Source organism: Tinamus guttatus, unplaced genomic scaffold (assembly GCF_059628265.1).
Source record: "Tinamus guttatus ecotype Peru unplaced genomic scaffold, ASM5962826v1 Tinamus_guttatus_pri_ptg000523l, whole genome shotgun sequence".
NCBI classification, from domain to species: Eukaryota; Metazoa; Chordata; class Aves; order Tinamiformes; family Tinamidae; genus Tinamus; species Tinamus guttatus.
In genome coordinates this window covers 70826-89942 of record NW_028289057.1, presented here as the reverse complement: position 1 = coordinate 89942, position 19117 = coordinate 70826, and the positions used below count along the sequence as shown (strand labels likewise).

General features: G+C 65.1%; 1 protein-coding gene across 1 annotated transcript; it reads left to right on the top strand.

The window, feature by feature from the left end:
- Positions 1-3239: 3239 nt before the first annotated feature.
- On the top strand, positions 3240-18771 carry LOC148592791 (echinoderm microtubule-associated protein-like 3). The gene is given in 19 exon segments (XM_088533808.1): positions 3240-3255; positions 4406-4529; positions 5610-5759; positions 5831-5900; positions 7850-7960; positions 9078-9173; positions 9956-10090; positions 10973-11108; positions 11611-11762; positions 12787-12912; positions 13644-13775; positions 13859-13926; positions 14328-14416; positions 14496-14593; positions 15946-16033; positions 16835-16893; positions 16895-16934; positions 17810-17940; positions 18559-18771. Coding segments are annotated over 18 exon segments (2001 nt in total). The 5' UTR covers positions 3240-3255; positions 4406-4422.
- Positions 18772-19117: the final 346 nt, after the last annotated feature.

The following is a 19117-nucleotide window of genomic DNA, read 5'->3' as shown; positions in this document are numbered from 1 at the left end:
GGGATGCTGGTGGTGGCACCGTCCCCATCCGTGTCCCCTCCCTGCGCCCTGTGTGTCCCTGTCCCCATCCTCATCCCTAATCCCTGTCCCTTGTCCCCATCCCCGTCCCTTGTCCCCATTCCTTTTCCTCATCCCTGGTTCCCTGTCCCTTGTCCCCATCCCTGTCCCTTGTCACCATTCATTTTCCTCATCCCTCGTCCCTTGTCCCCATCCCCGTCCCTCCTCCCTTGTCCCTGTCCCTTGTCCCTCATCCCTTCTCCCTTGTCCCCGTCCCTGTCCCTCATCCCTGTCCCCATCCCTGTCCCTTGTCCCTCATCCCTTCTCCCTCATCCCTTGTCCCTGTCCCTCATTCCTCGTCCCTCATCCCTTGTCCTTGTCCCTCATCCCTGTCCCTGTCCCTCATCCCTTGTCCCTGGTTCTTCTTCCCTCATCCCTGTCCCTCATCCCTATCCCTTGTCCCTCATCCCTGTCCCTTGTCCCTCATCCCTTCTCCCTTGTCCCCATCCCTTGTCCCCGTCCCTCATCCCTTCTCCCTTGTCCCCATCCCTGTCCCTCATCCCTTGTCCCTTGTCCCCATCCCTTGTCCCTTGTCCCCATCCCTTGTCCCCATCCCTGTCCCTCATCCCTTGTCCCTGTCCCTCATCCCTTGTCCCTTGTCCCCATCCCTTGTCCCTCATCCCTTGTCCCTGTCCCTCATCCCTTGTCCCTGATTCCCCTTCCCTCGTCCCTTGTCCTCGTCCCTCATCCCTGTCCCCTGTCCCTGTCCTTGTCCCCATCCCTGTCCCCATCCAGGCTCCGCAGTAACAGCTCCTGGGAGAGGCCGGCGGCCGCGCGGCAGCGGCTGCGCAAGAAGGCGGCGTCGGCCACCAACCTGCTGCTGCCGGCGGGGGGGGACAGGTGACAATGTCCCCGTGTCCCCATGTCCCTGCGTCCCTGTGTCCCCATGTCCCCGTGTCTCCATGTCCCCACGTCGGCCACCAACCTGCTGCTGCCAGCAGGGGGGGACAGGTGACAATGTCCCCATGTCCCCCCGTGTCCCCCTGTGTCCCCCCATGTCCCTGCGTCCCTGTGTCCCTATGTCCCCATGTCGGCCACCAACCTGCTGCTGCCGGCGGGAGGGGACAGGTGACAATGTCCCCATGTCCCCCCGTGTCCCCCTGTGTCCCCCCATGTCCCTGCGTCCCTGTGTCCCTATGTCCCCATGTCGGCCACCAACCTGCTGCTGCCAGCAGGGGGGGACAGGTGACAATGTCCCCACGTCCCCCTGTGTCCCCATGTCCCTGCGTCCCTGTGTCCCCATGTCCCCACGTCGGCCACCAACCTGCTGCTGCCGGCGGGAGGGGACAGGTGACAATGTCCCCATGTCCCCCTGTCCCCATGTCCCTGCGTCCCTGTGTCCCCATGTCCCCATGTCGGCCACCAACCTGCTGCTGCCAGCAGGAGGGGACAGGTGACAATGTCCCCGTGTCCCCCCGTGTCCCCATGTCCCCATGTCCCTGCGTCCCTGTGTCCCCGTGTCCCCGTGTCCCCCTGTGTCCCCATGTCCCCATGTCGGCCACCAACCTGCTGCTGCCGGCGGGGGGGGGACAGGTGACAATGTCCCCGTGTCCCCATGTCCCTGCGTCCCTGTGTCCCCATGTCCCCCCGTGTCCCCATGTCCCCGTGTCCCCATGTCCCCACGTCGGCCACCAACCTGCTGCTGCCGGCGGGGGGGGGGGACAGGTGACAATGTCCCCGTGTGTCCCCGTGTGTCCCCGTGTGTCCCCGTGTCCCCGTGTCCCCCTGTGTCCCCATGTCCCTGTGTCCCCATGTCCCCACGTCGGCCACCAACCTGCTGCTGCCGGCGGGGGGGGACAGGTGACAATGTCCCCGTGTCCCCGTGTCCCCCCGTGTCCCCGTGTCCCCCCGTGTCCCTGTGTCCCCATGTCCCTGTGTCCCCACGTCCCTGTGTCCCCATGTCCCCATGTCAGCCACCAACCTGCTGCTGCCGGCGGGGGGGGGACAGGTGACAATGTCCCCATGTCCCCCTGTGTCCCCATGTCCCTGCGTCCCTATGTCCCCATGTCGGCCACCAACCTGCTGCTGCCGGCGGGGGGGGGACAGGTGACAATGTCCCCATGTCCCCCTGTGTCCCCATGTCCCTGCGTCCCTGTGTCCCCATGTCCCCATGTCGGCCACCAACCTGCTGCTGCCAGCAGGGGGGGACAGGTGACAATGTCCCCACGTCCCCCTGTGTCCCCACGTCCCGGTGTCCCCACGTCCCCATGTCGGCCACCAACCTGCTGCTGTCGGCGGGGGGGGACAGGTGACAATGTCCCCGTGTCCCCCCGTGTCCCCCTGTGTCCCCCCGTGTCCCCATGTCCCCATGTCCCCCTGTGTCCCCATGTCCCCGTGTCTCCATGTCCCCACGTCTGCCACCAACCTGCTGCTGCCAGCAGGGGGCGACAGGTGACAATGTCCCCATGTCCCCCCGTGTCCCCACGTCCCCGTGTCCCCATGTCCCTGCGTCCCCGTCCGTGTCCCTGTGTCCCCGCGTCGGCCACCAACCTGCTGCTACCGGCGGGGGGGGACAGGTGACAATGTCCCCGTGTCCCCATGTCCCTGCGTCCCCGTGTCCCCATGTCCTCGTGTCCCTGTGTCGGCCACCAACCTGCTGCTGCCAGCGGGGGGGGACAGGTGACAATGTCCCCATGTCCCTGCGTCCCCATGTCCCTGCGTCCCCATGTCCGCTGTTTGTCCCCCTGTCCCCACGTCCCCTGTTTGTCCCTGTGTCCCCATGTCCCCGTGTCTCCTCTTTGTCCCCGTGTCCCTGCATCCCCCCATGTCCCGTTTGTCTGCATGTCCCTGTGTCCCCATGTCCCCACGTCGGCCACCAACCTGCTGCTGCCAGCCGGGGGGGGACAGGTGACAATGTCCCCATGTCCCCATGTCCCCATGTCCCTGCGTCCCCATGTCCCTGCGTCCCCATGTTCCCCTGTGGCCCCACGTCGGCCACCAACCTGCTGCTGCCAGCAGGGGGCGACAGGTGACAATGTCCCCCATGTCCCCCCGTGTCCCCATGTCCCCATATCCCCACATTCCCATATCCCCGTGTCCCCACGTCCCCTGTTTGTCCCCACGTCCCTGTGTCCCCTGTTTGTCCCCGTGTCCCCCCGTCCGTCCCTGATTCCCCCCGTTTGTCCCCTCACAGCCGCCTGCGGGACCCCTGTGCCAGCCCGGGGCCATCGGGGCCGCGTCGCGCGGCCTACAACCTGGGTGAGTGGGGACACGGGGGACACAGGGGGACATGGGGGACACGGGGGGACACGGGGGATACGTGGGGACATGGGGGACAGCCGGGACACAGGGAGACATGAGGGGACATGGGGGATACGCGGGGACATGGGGGACACGCGGGGACATGGGGGACAACAGAGACGCAGGGGACACATGGGGACACGCGGGGACATGGACAGCAGGGACATGAGGGGACACGGGGGATACGTGGGGACGTGAGGGACACGGGGGACATGGGGGACAAGTGGGGACACAAGGGACAGCAGGGACACGCGGGGACACGGACAGCAGGGACATAGGGGTACATGGGGGGACACGTGGGGACACGAGGGGACAGGGGATATAAGGGGACACGTGGGGACATGTGGGGACACGTGGGGACACGTGGGGGATGCCAGGGGACACGTGGGGACGGAGGATATGAGAGGACAGGGGACATGAGGGGACACATGGGGAAGCGAGGGGACACGGGGGGACACGAGGGGATGCGAGGGGACACGTGGGGACGTGTGGGGACGCGAGGGGACATGGAGACATGAGGGGACACAAGGGGACACGTGGGGACATGGGGACGCGAGGGGACACGTGGGGACATGTGGGGAAGCAAGGGGACACGAGGGGACATGTGGGGACACGAGGGGACACGTGGGGATGCGAGAGGACATGGGGACGCGAGGGGACACATGGGGACACATGGGGACGTGTGGGGACACGAGGGGACACGGGACGTGAGGGGACGCGAGGGGACGCGAGGGGACACGTAGGGACGCGTGGGGACAGGAGGGGGACACGTGGGGACGTGAGGGGACATGAGGGGACACGTGGGGACATGGGGCGATGCGAGGGGACGCGTGGGGACATGGGGACGCGTGGGGACACGTGGGGACACGGGGACGCGTAGGGACGTGAGGGGACGCGTGGGGACATGGGGCGATGCGAGGGGACGTGTGGGGACGCGTAGGGACACGTGGGGACGCGTGGGGACATGGGGCGATGCGAGGGGATGCGTGGGGACGCGTGGGGACATGGGGACGTGAGGGGACGCATGGGGACACGTGGGGACGCGTGGGGACAGGAGGGGACAGGAGGGGACGCATGGGGACACGAGTCCCGGTGGCGCCGCCCGCAGAAGGCGCCTCCGTGCGCATGTTCCTGCGCGGCCGCCCCATCACCATGTACATCCCGTCGGGCGTCTGCAACTACGAGGAGCTGCGCGCGGAGCTGCCCGCGCGGCGCCTGCAGCTCGACTGGGTGTATCCTGTGCAAACGGCGCCGAAACGGGCCGAAACGGGGCCAAACGGGCCGAAACGGGGCCAAAAGACCCCGAAATGGGGCCAAACGACCCCAAAATGAGGCCAAACAGGGCGAAACGGCCCCAAAACGGCACCAAACGGCCCCAAAACGGGCCCAAACGGGCCCCAAACGGGGCCAGATGACCCAAAATGGGTCCAAATGGCCCCAAAATGGGTCCAAACGGCCTCAAAATGAGGCCAAACAGGGCCAAACGGCCCCAAAATGGCACCAAACGGCCCCAAAACGGGGCCAAATGACCAGAAATGGGGCCAAACGATTTCGAAACAGGGCCAAACAGCCTCGAAATGGGTCCAAACGGCCCCGAAATGAGACCAAACGGCCCCAAAATGGGGTAAAATGGCCCCAAAATGGGGCAAAATGGCCCAAAATGGGGCCAAACGGCCCCAAAATGAAGCCAAATGGCCTCAAACAGGCACAAATGGCCCCAAAATGGGGCCAAACAACCCAAAACGGGGCCAAAGGGCCCCAAAACGGGGCCAAACGGCCTCAAGCGGGCACGAACAGCCCCAAAACGGAATGGCCGCGTGGCCCAGATGCCCCATGGCCAACATGTCTTCATGAATGAGATGTCCCCATGGCCAAGACGCCCCCATGGCCAACACGTCAACATGACCAAGACGTCCCCATGGCCAACATGCCCCCATGGCCAAGACACCCACATGGCCAACATGTCCCCATGGCCAAGACATCAACATGACCAAGATGTCCCTATGGCCAAGATGTCCCCATGACCAAGACGTCCAGATGGCCAGGACGTCAACATGATCAAGCTGTCCCTATGGCCAAGATGTCCCCATGACCAAGACATCAACATGACCAAGATGTCCCTATGGCCAAGATGCCTCCAAGTTTGAGGTTGGGTTGAAACATGCCCATGGTAGAGCCATCCCCACTCATCCTTGCGTGTCCCCACTCATTCCCACTCATCCCTACGCATCCCCACACGTCCCCACGCGTCCCTACGTGTCCCCACATGTCCCTGCGTGTCCCCACGTGTCCCCTCCTTGACGGCACCGCAGCTACGGCTACCGGGGCCGCGACAGCCGCTCCAACCTGTTCGTGCTGGCGTCGGGCGAGCTCGTCTACTTCATCGCCTGCGTCGTCGTCCTCTTCCACGCGGCCGCCGGGCGCCAGCGCCACTTCCTGCGGCACACGGAGTGCGTGCGATGGTGAGCGCGGGGGGACATGGGGACATGGGGGGACACGGGGGGACATGGGGGGACACGCGCGGTCCCCGCAGCCTCTCGGTGCATCCCGACAGGGTGCGCGTGGCCAGCGGGCAGGCGGCCGGCGTGGACAAGGATGGGAAGGTAGCGGGATGCGCGGCGGGATGCGGGATGCGCGGCGGGATGCACAGTGGGATGTGGGATGTGCGGCGGGATGCACGGCGGGATGCACAATGGGATGCCCAGTGGGATGCGGGATGCGTGGTCGGATGCACAATGGGATGCACAGGGGGATGCGGGATGCTTGGTGGGATGCACAATGGGATGCGGGATGCATGGTGGGATGCACAATGGGATGCACAGGGGGATGCGGGATGCACGGCGGGATGCACAATGGGATGCACAGGGGGATGCGGGATGCATGGTGGGATGCACAATGGGATGCCCAGTGGGATGCGGGATGCACGGCAGGATGCAGGATGCACGGCGGGATGCACAGTGGGATGCACAGGGGGATGCGGGATGCACAATGGGATGCCTGATGGGATGCGGGATGCCCCATGGGATGTGGGATGCACGGCGGGATGCACAGCGGGATGTGGGATGCGCGGCGGGATGCACAATGGGATGCACAATGGGATGCCCAGTGGGATGCGGGATGCGGGATGCGTGGTGGGATGCACAATGGGATGCACAGGGGGATGCGGGATGCACGGCGGGATGCACAATGGGATGCACAGGGGGATGCGGGATGCATGGTGGGATGCACAATGGGATGCCCAGTGGGATGCGGGATGCACGGCAGGATGCACGACGGGATGCACAGTGGGATGCACAGGGGGATGCGGGATGCACAATGGGATGCCTGATGGGATGCGGGATGCACCATGGGATGTGGGATGCATGGCGGGATGCACCATGGGATGTGGGATGCACGGCGGGATGCACAGCGGGATGTGGGATGCGTGGCGGGATGCGGGATGCGTGGCGGGATGCACGGCGGGATGCACAATGGGATGCCCAGTGGGATGCAGGATGCGTGGCGGGATGCACAGTGGGATGCCCAGTGGGATGCGGGATGTGCGGCGGGATGCACGGCAGGATGCATGGTGGGATGCACAGTGGGATGCCCAGTGGGATGTGGGATGTGTGGTGGGATGCACAATGGGATGCACAGCGGGATGCAGGATGCACAATGGGATGCCTGGTGGGATGCAGGATGCATGGTGGGATGCACAGCGGGATGCGGGATGCGGGATGCGTGGTGGTATGCACAATGGGATGCCCAGGGGGATGCAGGATGCGTGGCGGGATGGAGGGTGCACAGCGGGATGCACAGTGGGATGCGGGATGCACAATGCGATGCACAATGAGATGCCCAGTGGGATGCGGGATGCACAGCGGGATGCACAGGGGGATGCGGGATGCACAATGGGATGCCTGGTGGGATGCGGGATGCATGGCAGGATGTGGGATGCGCAGCAGGATGTGGGATGCACTGCGGCATGCAGGGTGGGATTGCAGGATGCACAGCAGGATGCACTGCGGGATGCAGGATGGACAGTGGGATGCACGGCGGGATGCATAGGAGGATGTGGGATGCACAGGGGAATGTGGGATGCAGAGTGGGATGCAGGATGCACTGTGGGATGCTCAGCGGGATGTGGGATGCACAGCGGGATGCACAGTGGGACTGTGGAATGTGCAATGGGATGAACAGTGGGATACAGGATACACTGTGGGATGCAGGATGCACAATGGGATGCACAGCAGGATGCGTGGCAAGATGTGGGATGCACAGTGGGATGCCCAGTGGGATGCAGGATGCACTGTGGGATGCACGGTGGGATGTGGGGTGCACAGTGGGATGCACAGCAGGATGTAGAATGGGATGCGGGATGCACTGGGATGCACAGCGGGATGCACAGCGGGATGCATAGCAGGATGCAGAATGGGATACAGGATGCCCGGCTGTCACACGCTGCATTGGTGGCATTTGTGGCCGCTCCTGGCCCGGGGTGGGGACACAGGGGGTCCCAGCCCACCCCCCCCGTCCCCCCTCCATGTCCCCATGTCCCCGTGTCCCCCTGCAGACGCTGCAGCCGCTAGTGCTCGTCTGGGACTCGACGTCGCTGCAGCTGCTGCTGCAGATCGGGCAGGGCAGCTTCGAGCGCGGGGTCGGCGCGCTGGCCTTCTCCATGGCCGTGAGTGTCCCATGTCCCCTGTGTCCCCTCCATGTCCCCTTCGTGTCCCCCTGTGTCCCCTTCCCGTCCCCTGTGTCCTCCGTGTCCCCTCCGTGTCCCCCTGTGTCCCCTCCGCGTCCCTTATGTCCCCTTCGTGTCCCCCGTGTCCCCTTCCCGTCCCCTGTGTCCTCCGTGTCCCCTCCGTGTCCCCCTGTGTCCCCTCCGCGTCCCTTATGTCCCCTTCGCATCCCCTGTGTTCCCTCCATGTCCCCCGTGTCCCCTTCGTGTCCCTGTGTCCCCTGTGTCCTTCCATGTCCCTCCATGTCCCTCCGTATCCCCCATATCCCCCGCGTGTTCCCTCTGTGTCCCCTGTGTCCCCCATGTGTCCCTCCATGTCCCCTATGTGTCCCCATATCCTCCCATGTCCCTCCGTGTGTCCCCTGCATGTCCTCCCATGTCCCCTGTGTCCCCTATGTCCCCCACATCCCCCATGTCCCCCATGTCCCCCTGTATCCCCTCATGTGTCCCCTCCATGCCCCCCATGTCCCCCTGTATCTCCCATTTTCCCCCATGTCCCCTCGTGTGTCCCCTGAGTGTCCCCCATGTCCCCCTGTATCCCCCGTTTTCCCTCATGTCCCCCTGTATCCCCTTGTGTGTCCCCTCCATGTCCCCCCATGTCCCCCATGTCCCCATGTATCCCCCTGCATGTCCCCTCCATGTCCCCCATGTCCCCCATTTTCCCCCATGTCCCCCTGTATCCCCTTGCATGTCTCCCATGTCCCCCTGTATCCTCTCACGTGTCCCCTCCGTGTCCCCCATGTCCCTTTGTATCCCCCCGTATCCCCCCACGTGTCCCCACCATGTCCCCCCTGTGTGTCCCCGCCATGTCCCGCCCGTGTCCCCGCCGTGTCCCCACCACATCCCCCCCCGTGTCCCCACCATGTCCCCCTTATGTCTCTTCATGTCCCCGCCGTGTCCCCCTGTATCCTCCTGCGTGTCCCCCATTTTCCCCCATGTTCCCCTGTGTCCCCTCCATGTCCCCCCCCGTCGTGTCCCCCGTCGTGTCCCCCCTCGTGTCCCCCCCGCCGTGTCCCCGCCGTGTCCCCGCCGTGTCCCCGCGCTCACGGGCCGTCCCCAGGACCAGGGCGCCTTCCTGTGCGTCGTGGACGACTCCAACGAGCACATGATGTCCGTGTGGGACTGCGCCCGCGGCACCAAGCAGGCCGAGGTCAAGGTGCGCCCGGACGCCGGGGCCCCTTCCCGGACACTGGGGCCCTTTCCCGGACACCTGGGCCCTTTCCCGGATGCCGGGGCCCCTTCCCGGACACCTGGGTCCTTTCCCAGATGCCGGGGCCCCTTCCTGGATGCTGGGGCCCTTTCCCAGACACCTGGGTCCTTTCCCGGATGCCGGGGTCCTTCCCGGACGCCTGGGCCCTTTCCCGGATGCCGAGACCCTTTCCCGGACACCTCGGCCCTTTCTCGGACGCCTGGGCCGTTTCCCAGACACCTGGGTCCTTTCCCGGACACCAGGGCCCCTTTCTGGACACCTGGGCCCTTCCCTGGACACCTGGGTCCTTTCCCGGACAGCCGGGACCCCTTCCAGAACACCTGGGTCCTTTCTCGGACACCTGGGTCCTTTCCCGGGCACTGGGGCCCCTTCCCAGACACCTGGGTCCTTTCCTGGACACCTGGGTCCTTTCCCGGACACCTGGGTCCTTTCCCGGACACCTGGGCCCTTTCCTGGATGGCCGGGGCCCCTTCCAGAACACCTGGGTCCTTTCCCGGACACCTGGGTCCTTTCCCGGGCACTGGGGCCCTTTCCCGGACACCTGGGCCCTTTCCCAGACACCTGGGCCCCTTTCCGGGACACCCGAGTCCTTTCCCAGACACCTGGGCCCTTTCCCGGACACCTGGACCCCTTTCTGGACACCTGGGCCCTTTCCCGGACACCGGGACCCCTTCCCGGACGCCTGGGCCCTTTCCCGGCCCCGGTGTCACTCGTGTCCGTCCCCGCAGAGCACGAACGAGTCGGTGCTGACGGTGGAGTTCCACCCCCAGGACAACGGGAGCATCGTCACCGGCGGCAAATCCCACGTTTACTTCTGGACCTGGAGCGGGACGGCGCTCACCAAGAAACAGGGAATCTTCGGGGTGAGAGCCGGAGCCGGAGCCGGCGGGATAGGAGCGGGATGCGGGTGGGAGCCACCGGGATGGGGACAGGGATGGGAGCTGGGATGGGAGCTGGGATGGGGATGGGAGCTGGGATGGGAGCTGGGATGGGGATGGGAATGGAGACAGGAATGGGAGCTGGGTTGGGAGCTGGGATGGGAGCTGGGTTGGGACCTGGGATGGGACGGGGATGGGAATAGGGAATAGGGACAAGGATGGGAGCTGGGATGGAAGCTGGGATGGGGATGGAAGCTGGGATGGGGATGGGAATGAGAACAAGGATGGGAGCTGGGATGGGGATGGGAATGGGAGCTGGGATAGCAGCTGGGATGGGGATGGGAATGGGAACGGGGATGGGAGCTGGGATGGGAATGGGAATGGGGACAGGGATGGGAGCTGGAATGGGGACAGGGATGGGAGCTGGGATGGGGATGGGAACAGGGACAGGGATGGGAGCTGGGATGGGGATGGGGATGGGAGCTGGGATGGGAATGGGGACAGGGATGGGAGCTGGAATAGGAGCTGGGATGGGAGACGGGATGAGAAGTGGGACAGGATGGAGGCCGGGATGGGATGGAGGCTGGGAAGCGGGATGGGGGTCTGGGATGGGATGGAAGCCAGAAAGTGGAATGGGAGCTGGAACAGGAGCTGGAATGGGAGGCGGTCTGGGATGGGAGCCAGGATGGGAAATAGAATGGGAGCTGGAATAGGAGCTGAGATGGGAGACGGGATGAGAAGTGGAATGGGATGGAGACCGGGATGGGATGGAGGCCGGGATGGGATGGAGGCTGGGATGGGATGGAGACTGGGAAGCGGGATCGGGGTCGGGATCGGGGCCGTCGGCAGCTCCCGCTCCCGCTCCAGAAGTACAAGAAGCCGAAGTTCATCCAGTGCCTGGAATTCGACGCGGCCGGAGCCGTCCTCACCGGAGACTCCGAGGGCAACATCCTGACCTGGAGCCGCGCCGGAGGCGCCAGAGGTGCCGGGGCGGGAATTCCAGGCAGGAATTCTGGGCGCTGATTCTGGAGCTGGAGGGGGTGGCAGGAATTCTGGGCACTGATTCCAGGTGGGAATTCCAGCTAGCAGGAATTCTGGGCACTGATTCTGGAGCTGGAGGGGGTGGCAGGAATTCCGGGCACTGATTCCAGGTGGGAATTCCAGCTAGCAGGAATTCCGGGCACTGATTCCGGAGCCGGAGTTTGGCAGGAAGGAGCAGGCAGCAGGAATTCCAGGCGCTGATGTCGGAGCTGGAGCCGGTGGTGGGGGGTGGGAATTCCAGGCAGGAATTCCGGGCATTGGGAATTCTGGGCACTGATTCCAGGTGGGAATTCCAGCTAGCAGGAATTCCAGAGCCAGAGTTTGGCAGTGAGGAGCAGGCAGCAGGAATTCCAGGCGCTGATGTCAGAGCTGGAGCTGGTGGTGGGGGGAGGCGGGAATTCCAGGCGGGAATTCCGGCCATCGGGAATTCCGGGTGCTGATTCCGGGCGGAATTCCGGGCGCAGAGACGTTCCGGATCACCCGGCAGACCCGGGCCCACGAGGGCAGCGTCTTCGCCCTGCGGCGCCGCCGCGACGGCTCCGTCCTCAGCGGCGGCGGGAAGGACCGGCACATCCGGCTCTGGAGCGCCGGGATGGAGCTGCTGGAAGAGGCCGAGGTTGGGAATGGCGCTGGGTATGGTGGGGATGGCGCCGGGAATGGTGGGAATGGCGCTGGAAAGGGTGGGAATGGCTCTGGGAGCTGGGAATGGTGCTGGGAATGGCACTGGGAGATGGGAATGGGGCCGGGAATGGTGTTGGGAGCTGGGAATAGTGCCAGGGACCAGGAATGGCACCAGGAGGTAGGAATGGTTCTGGGAGCTGGGAATGGTGTTAGGAATGGCGCTGGGAGATGGGAATGGGGCTGGGAATGGTGTTGGGAGCTGGGAATAGTGCCAGGGACCAGGAATGGCACCAGGAGGTGGGAATGGTTCTGGGAGCTGGGAATGGTGTTGGGAATGGCACCGGACACTGGAAATGGTGGGAATGGCACCAGAAATGGTGGGAATGGTGTTGGGAGCTGGGAATGGTGCTGGGAATGGCGCTGGGAGATGGGAATGGGGCTGGGAATGGTGTTGGGAGCTGGGAATGGTGCCAGGGACCAGGAATGGCACCAGGAGGTGGGAATGGTTCTGGGAGCTGGGAATGGTGCTGGGAATGGCGCTGGGAGATAAGAATGGGGCTGGGAATGGTGGGAATGGCGCCAGAAATGGTGGGAATGGCGCTGGGAGATGGGAATGGGACCGGGAATGGTGTTGGGAGCTGGGAATGGTGCCAGGGACCAGGAATGGCACCAGGAGGCAGGAATGATTCTGGGAGCTGGGAATGGTGCTGGGAATGGTGCTGGGAGATGGGAATGGGGCTGGGAATGGTGTTGGGAGCTGGGAATGGCACCAGGAGGTGGGGATGGTATCCGGAGCTGGGAATGGCGCTGGGAATGGCAGTGGGAGGTGGGAACGGTGCCAGGAGATGGGAATGGCACTGGGAATGACACTGGGAGCCGGGAATGATGTCGGGAGATGGGAACAGTGCCAGGAGGCGGGAACAGCGCCAGGAATGGTACCGGCAGGAGGAAATGGTGCCGGGAATGGTGTTGGGAGGTGGGAATGGCCCAGGGAATGGCCCTGGGAATGGCGCCCGCAGATCCCGGAGCGCCTGGGCGCTGTCCGGACCATCGCGGAGGGCTCCGGGGAGGAGCTGCTCGTGGGAACCACCCGGAACGCGCTGCTCCGCGGGAGCCTCCGGGACGGATTCACCCCCATCCTGCAGGTTCCGCCCGGGATCCGGGATGTGCTCCCGGAGCTGGGGAATGGGCTGGGAGGGCCGGCGGATTCCGGGTGTGGAGCGGCACGGAGCGGGCCGGGGTGAGGGGTGGGAGCGGCGTTCCGGCACGGAGCCGGTGGCAGCATTCCCATCTGGAGCAGCCCCAGATCCAGGGATGTGCGGCATCATTCCCGGCCGGAGCGGCTGCAATCAGGGATCCTGGGATTGCGCCCAGGGCACCAGCCCCTCAGGGGAATCCAGGGATTGGGGGTGTCATTCCCATGCGAAGCAGCCCAGATCCGGGCTGTAGATTCCAGGAAGAGCATCCCGGATCCAGGGCCTCGCTCCCGCATGGAGCATCCCAGATCCAGGCGCTACTCCCACATGGAGCATCCCAGATCCAGGCCTTGCTCCTCTATGGAGCATCCCAAATCCAGGCCTTGCTCCCACATGGAGCATCCTGGCTCTGGGCACTGCTCCCGCATGGAGCATCCCGGATCCAGGTCTCGCTCCTGCATGGAGCATCCTGGCTCCGGGCACTGCTCCCGCATGGAGTATCCCAGGCCCAGGGCCTTGCTCCCGTATGGAGCATCCCAGATCCAGGTCTTGCTCCCGCATGGAGCATCCCGGCTCTGGGTGCTGCTCCCGCATGGAGCATCCCAGCTCCGGGCACTGCTCCCACACGGAGCATCCCGGCTCCAGACCTCGCTCCCACACGGAGCATCCCGGCTCCGCAGGGCCACACGGACGAGCTCTGGGGCCTGGCGACGCATCCGTCCCGGAGCCGATTCCTGACGTGCGGCCACGACCGGCAGCTCTGCGTGTGGGACAGCCAGGAGCACGCGCTGGCCTGGAGCCTCCCGCTGGAGGTGCCGGAATCGGGAATGGGAATGGGAATGGGAGCCGGAGCCTCCGCGGGATCCCCGGCGCCAACGGCCTCCTCTTCCCGCAGGACATCGGCCTCTGTGCCGACTTCCATCCCGGTGGACACGCGGTGGCCGTGGGGCTGCAGACAGGAAGGTAAATCCTGCTGGAGCCGCGTTCCGGAGCGGCATTCTGGAGTGGCATTCTGGGGCATTGTTCCGGAGCAGCATTCCGGAGCGATGTTCCAGAGCTGCATTCCAGAGCGATGTTCCAGAATGGCATTCTGGAGCATTGTTCCAGAGCATCATTCCGGAACGGCATTCCAGAGTGGCATTCTGGAGCGGTGTTCTGGAGCCCTTTTTCAGAGCATCGTTCCGGAATGGCATTCCGGAGCATCGTTCCGGAGCATTGTTCCAGAGTGGCATTCAGGAGCAGCGTTCTGGAGCATTTTTCCAGAGCGTCGTTCCGGAGTGTCATTCCGGAGCATCGTTCCGGAGCAGCCTTCCGGAGTGTCATTCCGGAGCGGCATTCCGGAGCGGCTCCCGGCTCATCCGCAGGTGGCTGGTGCTGGACGCGGATTCCCAGCAGGTGCTGGCGGCCGGATCCGATGGGAATGAGCAGCTCTCCGTGGTGCGCTACTCGCCCGGTGGGTCCCGCATCCGCGCGGGCGGCCTTCCCGGCCCCGTTTCCCGGCATTCCCGGCATTCCCGGCCATTCCCACGCAGACGGCGACTTCCTGGCGCTGGGATCCCATGACAACTTCATCTACATCTACAGCGCGGCCGAGGGCGGGCGCCGCTACAGCCGCTTTGGGCGCTGCGCGGTGAGCGGAGCCGGCATTCCCGGTATTCCCAGCATTCCCAGTATTCCCGGTGTTCCCGTTGCTCTGGTGCTCCTGCAGCTCTGGAGCTCCCGGTGCTCCTGCTGCCCTGATGTCCCCACTCATTCCATGTTCCCGCGGCTCCTGCATTCCCACTGCTCCGGAGCTCCTGCTGCTCCGATGTTCCCGCTGCTCCGGTGTTCCCAGTGCTCCCACATTCCTGCTGCTCCAGAGCTCCTGCTGCTCCGGTGCTCCCACTGCTCCGGTGCTCCTATGGATCCAGCATTCCCGCTTGTTCCAGTGCTCCTGCAGCTCCGGAGCTCCCAGTGCTCTGGTGTTCCCGCTGCTCCGATATTCCCAGTGCCCCCACGACTCCCGTGTTCCCACTCGCTCCAATGTTCCCACTCTCTCCAATGTCCCTTCTCGCTCCGGTGCTCCCGCTTTTCCCGACGCTCCCGCTCATTCCGATCCCCCCTCGCTCTGTCCTTGCAGTTCCCTCCGGCCGCTCCGCTTGCTCCGACGTCCCCCCTCGCTCCGGCTCTCCGGGATGTTCCCGCTCCCTCTTGCTCCGGCTCTCTCTGCTCCTTGGATTCTCTCCAGCGCTCCGGCTCGCTCCGGCTGGATCCGGCTCTCTCTGGCTCAATCTGGCTCTCTCCATCTGGATCCAGTCGGATCCGGCTCATTCTGGCTATATCCATCTGGATCTGCCTTGCTCCGGTTGGATCCGCTCGCTCTAGCTCTCTCCATCTGGATCCAGCTCATTCCAGCTATATCCAGCTGGATCCGCTTCTCTCCATCCGGATCCAGCTCACTCCAGCTTGCTCCAGCTGGATCCGGCTTGCTCCAGCTCATTCCAGCTCTATCCATCTGGATCTGCCTTGCTCCAGTTGGATCCACTTGCTCTAGCTCTCTCCATCTGGATCCAGCTCATTCCAGCTCTATCCATCTGGATCTGCCTTGCTCCGGTTGGATCCGCTTGCTCTAGCTCTCTCCATCTGGATCCAGCTCATTCCAGCTCTATCCATCTGGATCTGCCTTGCTCCGGTTGGATCCGCTCGCTCTAGCTCTCTCCATCCGGATCCAGCTCATTCCAGCTATATCCAGCTGGATCCGGCTCTCTCCATCCGGATCCAGCTCACTCCGGCTTGCTCCAGCTCATTCCAGCTCTATCCATCTGGATCTTGCTCCGGTTGGATCCGCTCGCTCTAGCTCTCTCCGCCTGGATCCAGCTCCCTCCTTGCTCCAGCTCGCTCTGGCTATATCCAGTCGGATCCGACTCGCTCCGGCCGGATCCAGCTGGCTCCGGTTGGGTCCGGTTGGCTCCGGCCGGGCGCTGAGGGCCGGCTCCGCTCCAGGGCCATTCCAGCTTCATCACCCACCTGGATTGGTCCCGGGACAGTCGCTTCATCATGTCCAACTCTGGCGACTACGAGATCCTCTACTGTGAGCGGCCGGGAATGCGGCATTCCGGGTGGGAACGCGGTGTTCCGGGTGGGATCGCGGTGTTCCGGGCGGGATTGAGCTGCTCCAGGCGGGAACGCTGCGCTCCAGGCAGGATCAAGGCGCTCGGGGTGGGAACGCGGCATTCCGGGTGGGATTGCGCCACTCTGGGCAGGATCAGGGCACTCCGGATGGGAACACGGTGCTCCAGGTGGGAATGTGCTGCTCCACTGGGGACACCTGCAGCTCCAGCTCCCTTATCCCTGTCCCCATCCCTGTCTCTGTCCCCATCCCTGTCCCCCATCTCTGTCCCTATCCCTGTCCCCATTCCTATCCCTGTCCCCATCCCTGTCCCTGTTGCCGTTACTATGCCTGTCCCTATCCCTGTCCCTGTCCCTTTCCCTGTCCCCATCCCTTTCCCCGTGCCTGTCCCCATCTCTATCCCTGTCCTCATCCCCGTCCCCGTCCCTGTCCCTATCCCTGTCCCCATTCCTGTCTCTGTCCCCATCCCTGTCCCTGTTCCTATCCCTGTCCTTATCCCTGTCCCCATCTCTATCCCTCTCCCCGTCCTGGTCCCTGTCCCCATCCCCATCCCTGTCCCTATCCCTTTCCCCGTCCCCATCCTTCTCCCTGTCCCCATCCCTATCCCTGTCCTGGTCCTGGTCCCTGTCCCTGTCCTTGTCCCTATCCCTTTCCCCGTCCTCATCCTTATCCCTGTCCCCATCCCTTTCCCTGTCCCCATCCCCGTCCCTGTCCCTATCCCTGTCCCTTTCCCTGTCCCCATCCCTGTCCCCGTCCCCGCAGGGGACGTCGTGGGGGGCTGCAAACTGCTGCGGAACCGCTACGAGAGCCGGGACCGCGACGTGGGCGACGTACACGTGTGTGCTGGGCTTCCACGTCATGGGTGAGACACGCGTGTCCCCTCCGTGTCCCCCGTGTCCCCTCGGTGTCACCCGTGTCCCCTCCGTGTCTCCTGCAAGTACATGTGTGTGCTGGGCTTCCACGTCATGGGTGAGACACGCGTGTCCCCTCCGTGTCCCCCGTGTCCCCTCGGTGTCACCCGTGTCCCCTCCGTGTCTCCTGCAAGTACATGTGTGTGCTGGGCTTCCACGTCATGGGTGAGACACGCGTGTCCCCTCCGTGTCCCCCGTGTCCCCCGTGTCCCCCCCACGTACACGTGTGTGTGCTGGGCTTCCACGTCATGGGTGAGACACACGTGTCCCCTCGGTGTCCCCCGTGTCCCCTCGGTGTCACCCCGTGTCCCCTCCACGTCCACGTGTGTGCTGGGCTTCCACGTCATGGGTGAGACACCCGTGTCCCCTCCATGTCACCCGTGTCCCCTCCGTGTCCCCCGTGTCCCCTCCATGTACACGTGTGTGCTGGGCTTCCACCTCATGGGTGAGACATGCATGTCCCCTCCGTGTCCCCCATGTCCCCTCCGTGTCACCCGTGTCCCCTCCACGTACACGTGTGTGTGCTGGGCTTCCACGTCATGGGTGAGACACGCGTGTCCCCCGTGTCCCCTCGGTGTCACCCGTGTCCCCTCCGTGTCCCCCGTGTCCCCTCTGTGTCCCCCGTGTCCCCTCCAGGCACACGTGTGTGCTGGGTTTCCACGTCATGGGTGAGACACGCGTGTCCCCTCCGTGTCACCCGTGTCCCCTCCGTGTCACCCCGTGTCCCCTCGGTGTCCCCTCCGTGTCACCCCGTGTCCCCTCCATGTCCCCTTGTGTCCCCCCCGTGTCCCCTCATGTCCCCTCCATGTCCCCCGTGTCCCCGCAGGCGTGTGGCCGGACGGCTCCGATGGCACCGACATCAACTCGCTCTGCCGCTCGCACGACGGGCGCCTGGTGGCCGTGGCCGACGACTTCTGCAAGGTCCATCTGTTCCGCTACCCCTGCGCGCGCCCCAAGGTGACAACGGGGACACGGGGACACGGGGGGACATGGGGGCCATGGGGGGACGCGGGGGACACGGGGACACAGGGGACACAGGGTCCATCTGTTCCGCTACCCCTGCACACGCCCCAAGGTGACAACGGGGACACGGGGACGGACATGGGGGACACAGGGGACACGGGGGAACATGGGGGGACAGGGACATGGGGGACACAGGGTGCATCTGTTCCACTACCCCTGCGCGCGCCCCAAGGTGACAACGGGGACACAGGGGACATGGGGGACACAGGGGGACATGGGGACCCGGGAGGGACAGTGTCAGGGTGCTGCTGTTGGCACTGGGTGACTCTGTGTTGCCGTTGGTGACACCCCCACGGGTGTTGCTGACACCGTCGCCATGGCGACACCGCCATCGATGTTGGTGACACCGTCGCCAGGGTGACACAGTTTGTGTTGCCGTTGGTGACACCCCCACGGGTGTTGGTGACACCGTCGCCATGGCGACGCTGCCACGCCTGTTGGTGACACCGTCGCCATGGCGACACCATTTGCGTCGCTGCTGACGGCGCCGGGGGGCGGCGGCGACGCCGTGACGTCACCGCGCCTCCCGTGACGTCACCGGGCCCCCCCCAGGCGCCGAGTCACGTGTACGGCGGGCACGGCAGCCACGTGACCAGCGTGCGGTTCAGCCACGACGACGCCCTGCTCGTGTCGCTGGGCGGGAAGGACACGAGCGTCTTCCAATGGCGGCTGCTGGCCGCCCCGCGCCGCCCCCCGTCCTGCCCGGGCACCGGCAACGGCAACGGCACGGGAAGCGGCGGCGCGGAGGCCGAGGAGCCCCGTTAGCGCCGCCGGAGCCGCTCGGAGCCTCCAATAAACCCGTGGGACCGGGAGGCCCCGTTTGCTCCCCCGCGCCGCCATGACCGGAGCCGCTTCCGGGGCCGCCGCGAGGCTGCTCGAGGCGCTGCCGGGGGCGCCCGAACGCGCGGCGGAAGGGGCCGAATCGCGGGCGGAAAGAGCCGAATCCCGGGCGGAAGGGGCCGAATCGCGGGCGGAAAGAGCCGAATCCCGGGCGGAAGGGGCCGAGCGGGCGGCGGAAGGGGCTGAATCGCGGGAGGAAAGAGCCGAACGGGCGGCGGAAGGGAGCGAATCGGGGGCGGAAGGAGCCGAATAAGGGACGGAAGGGACAGAC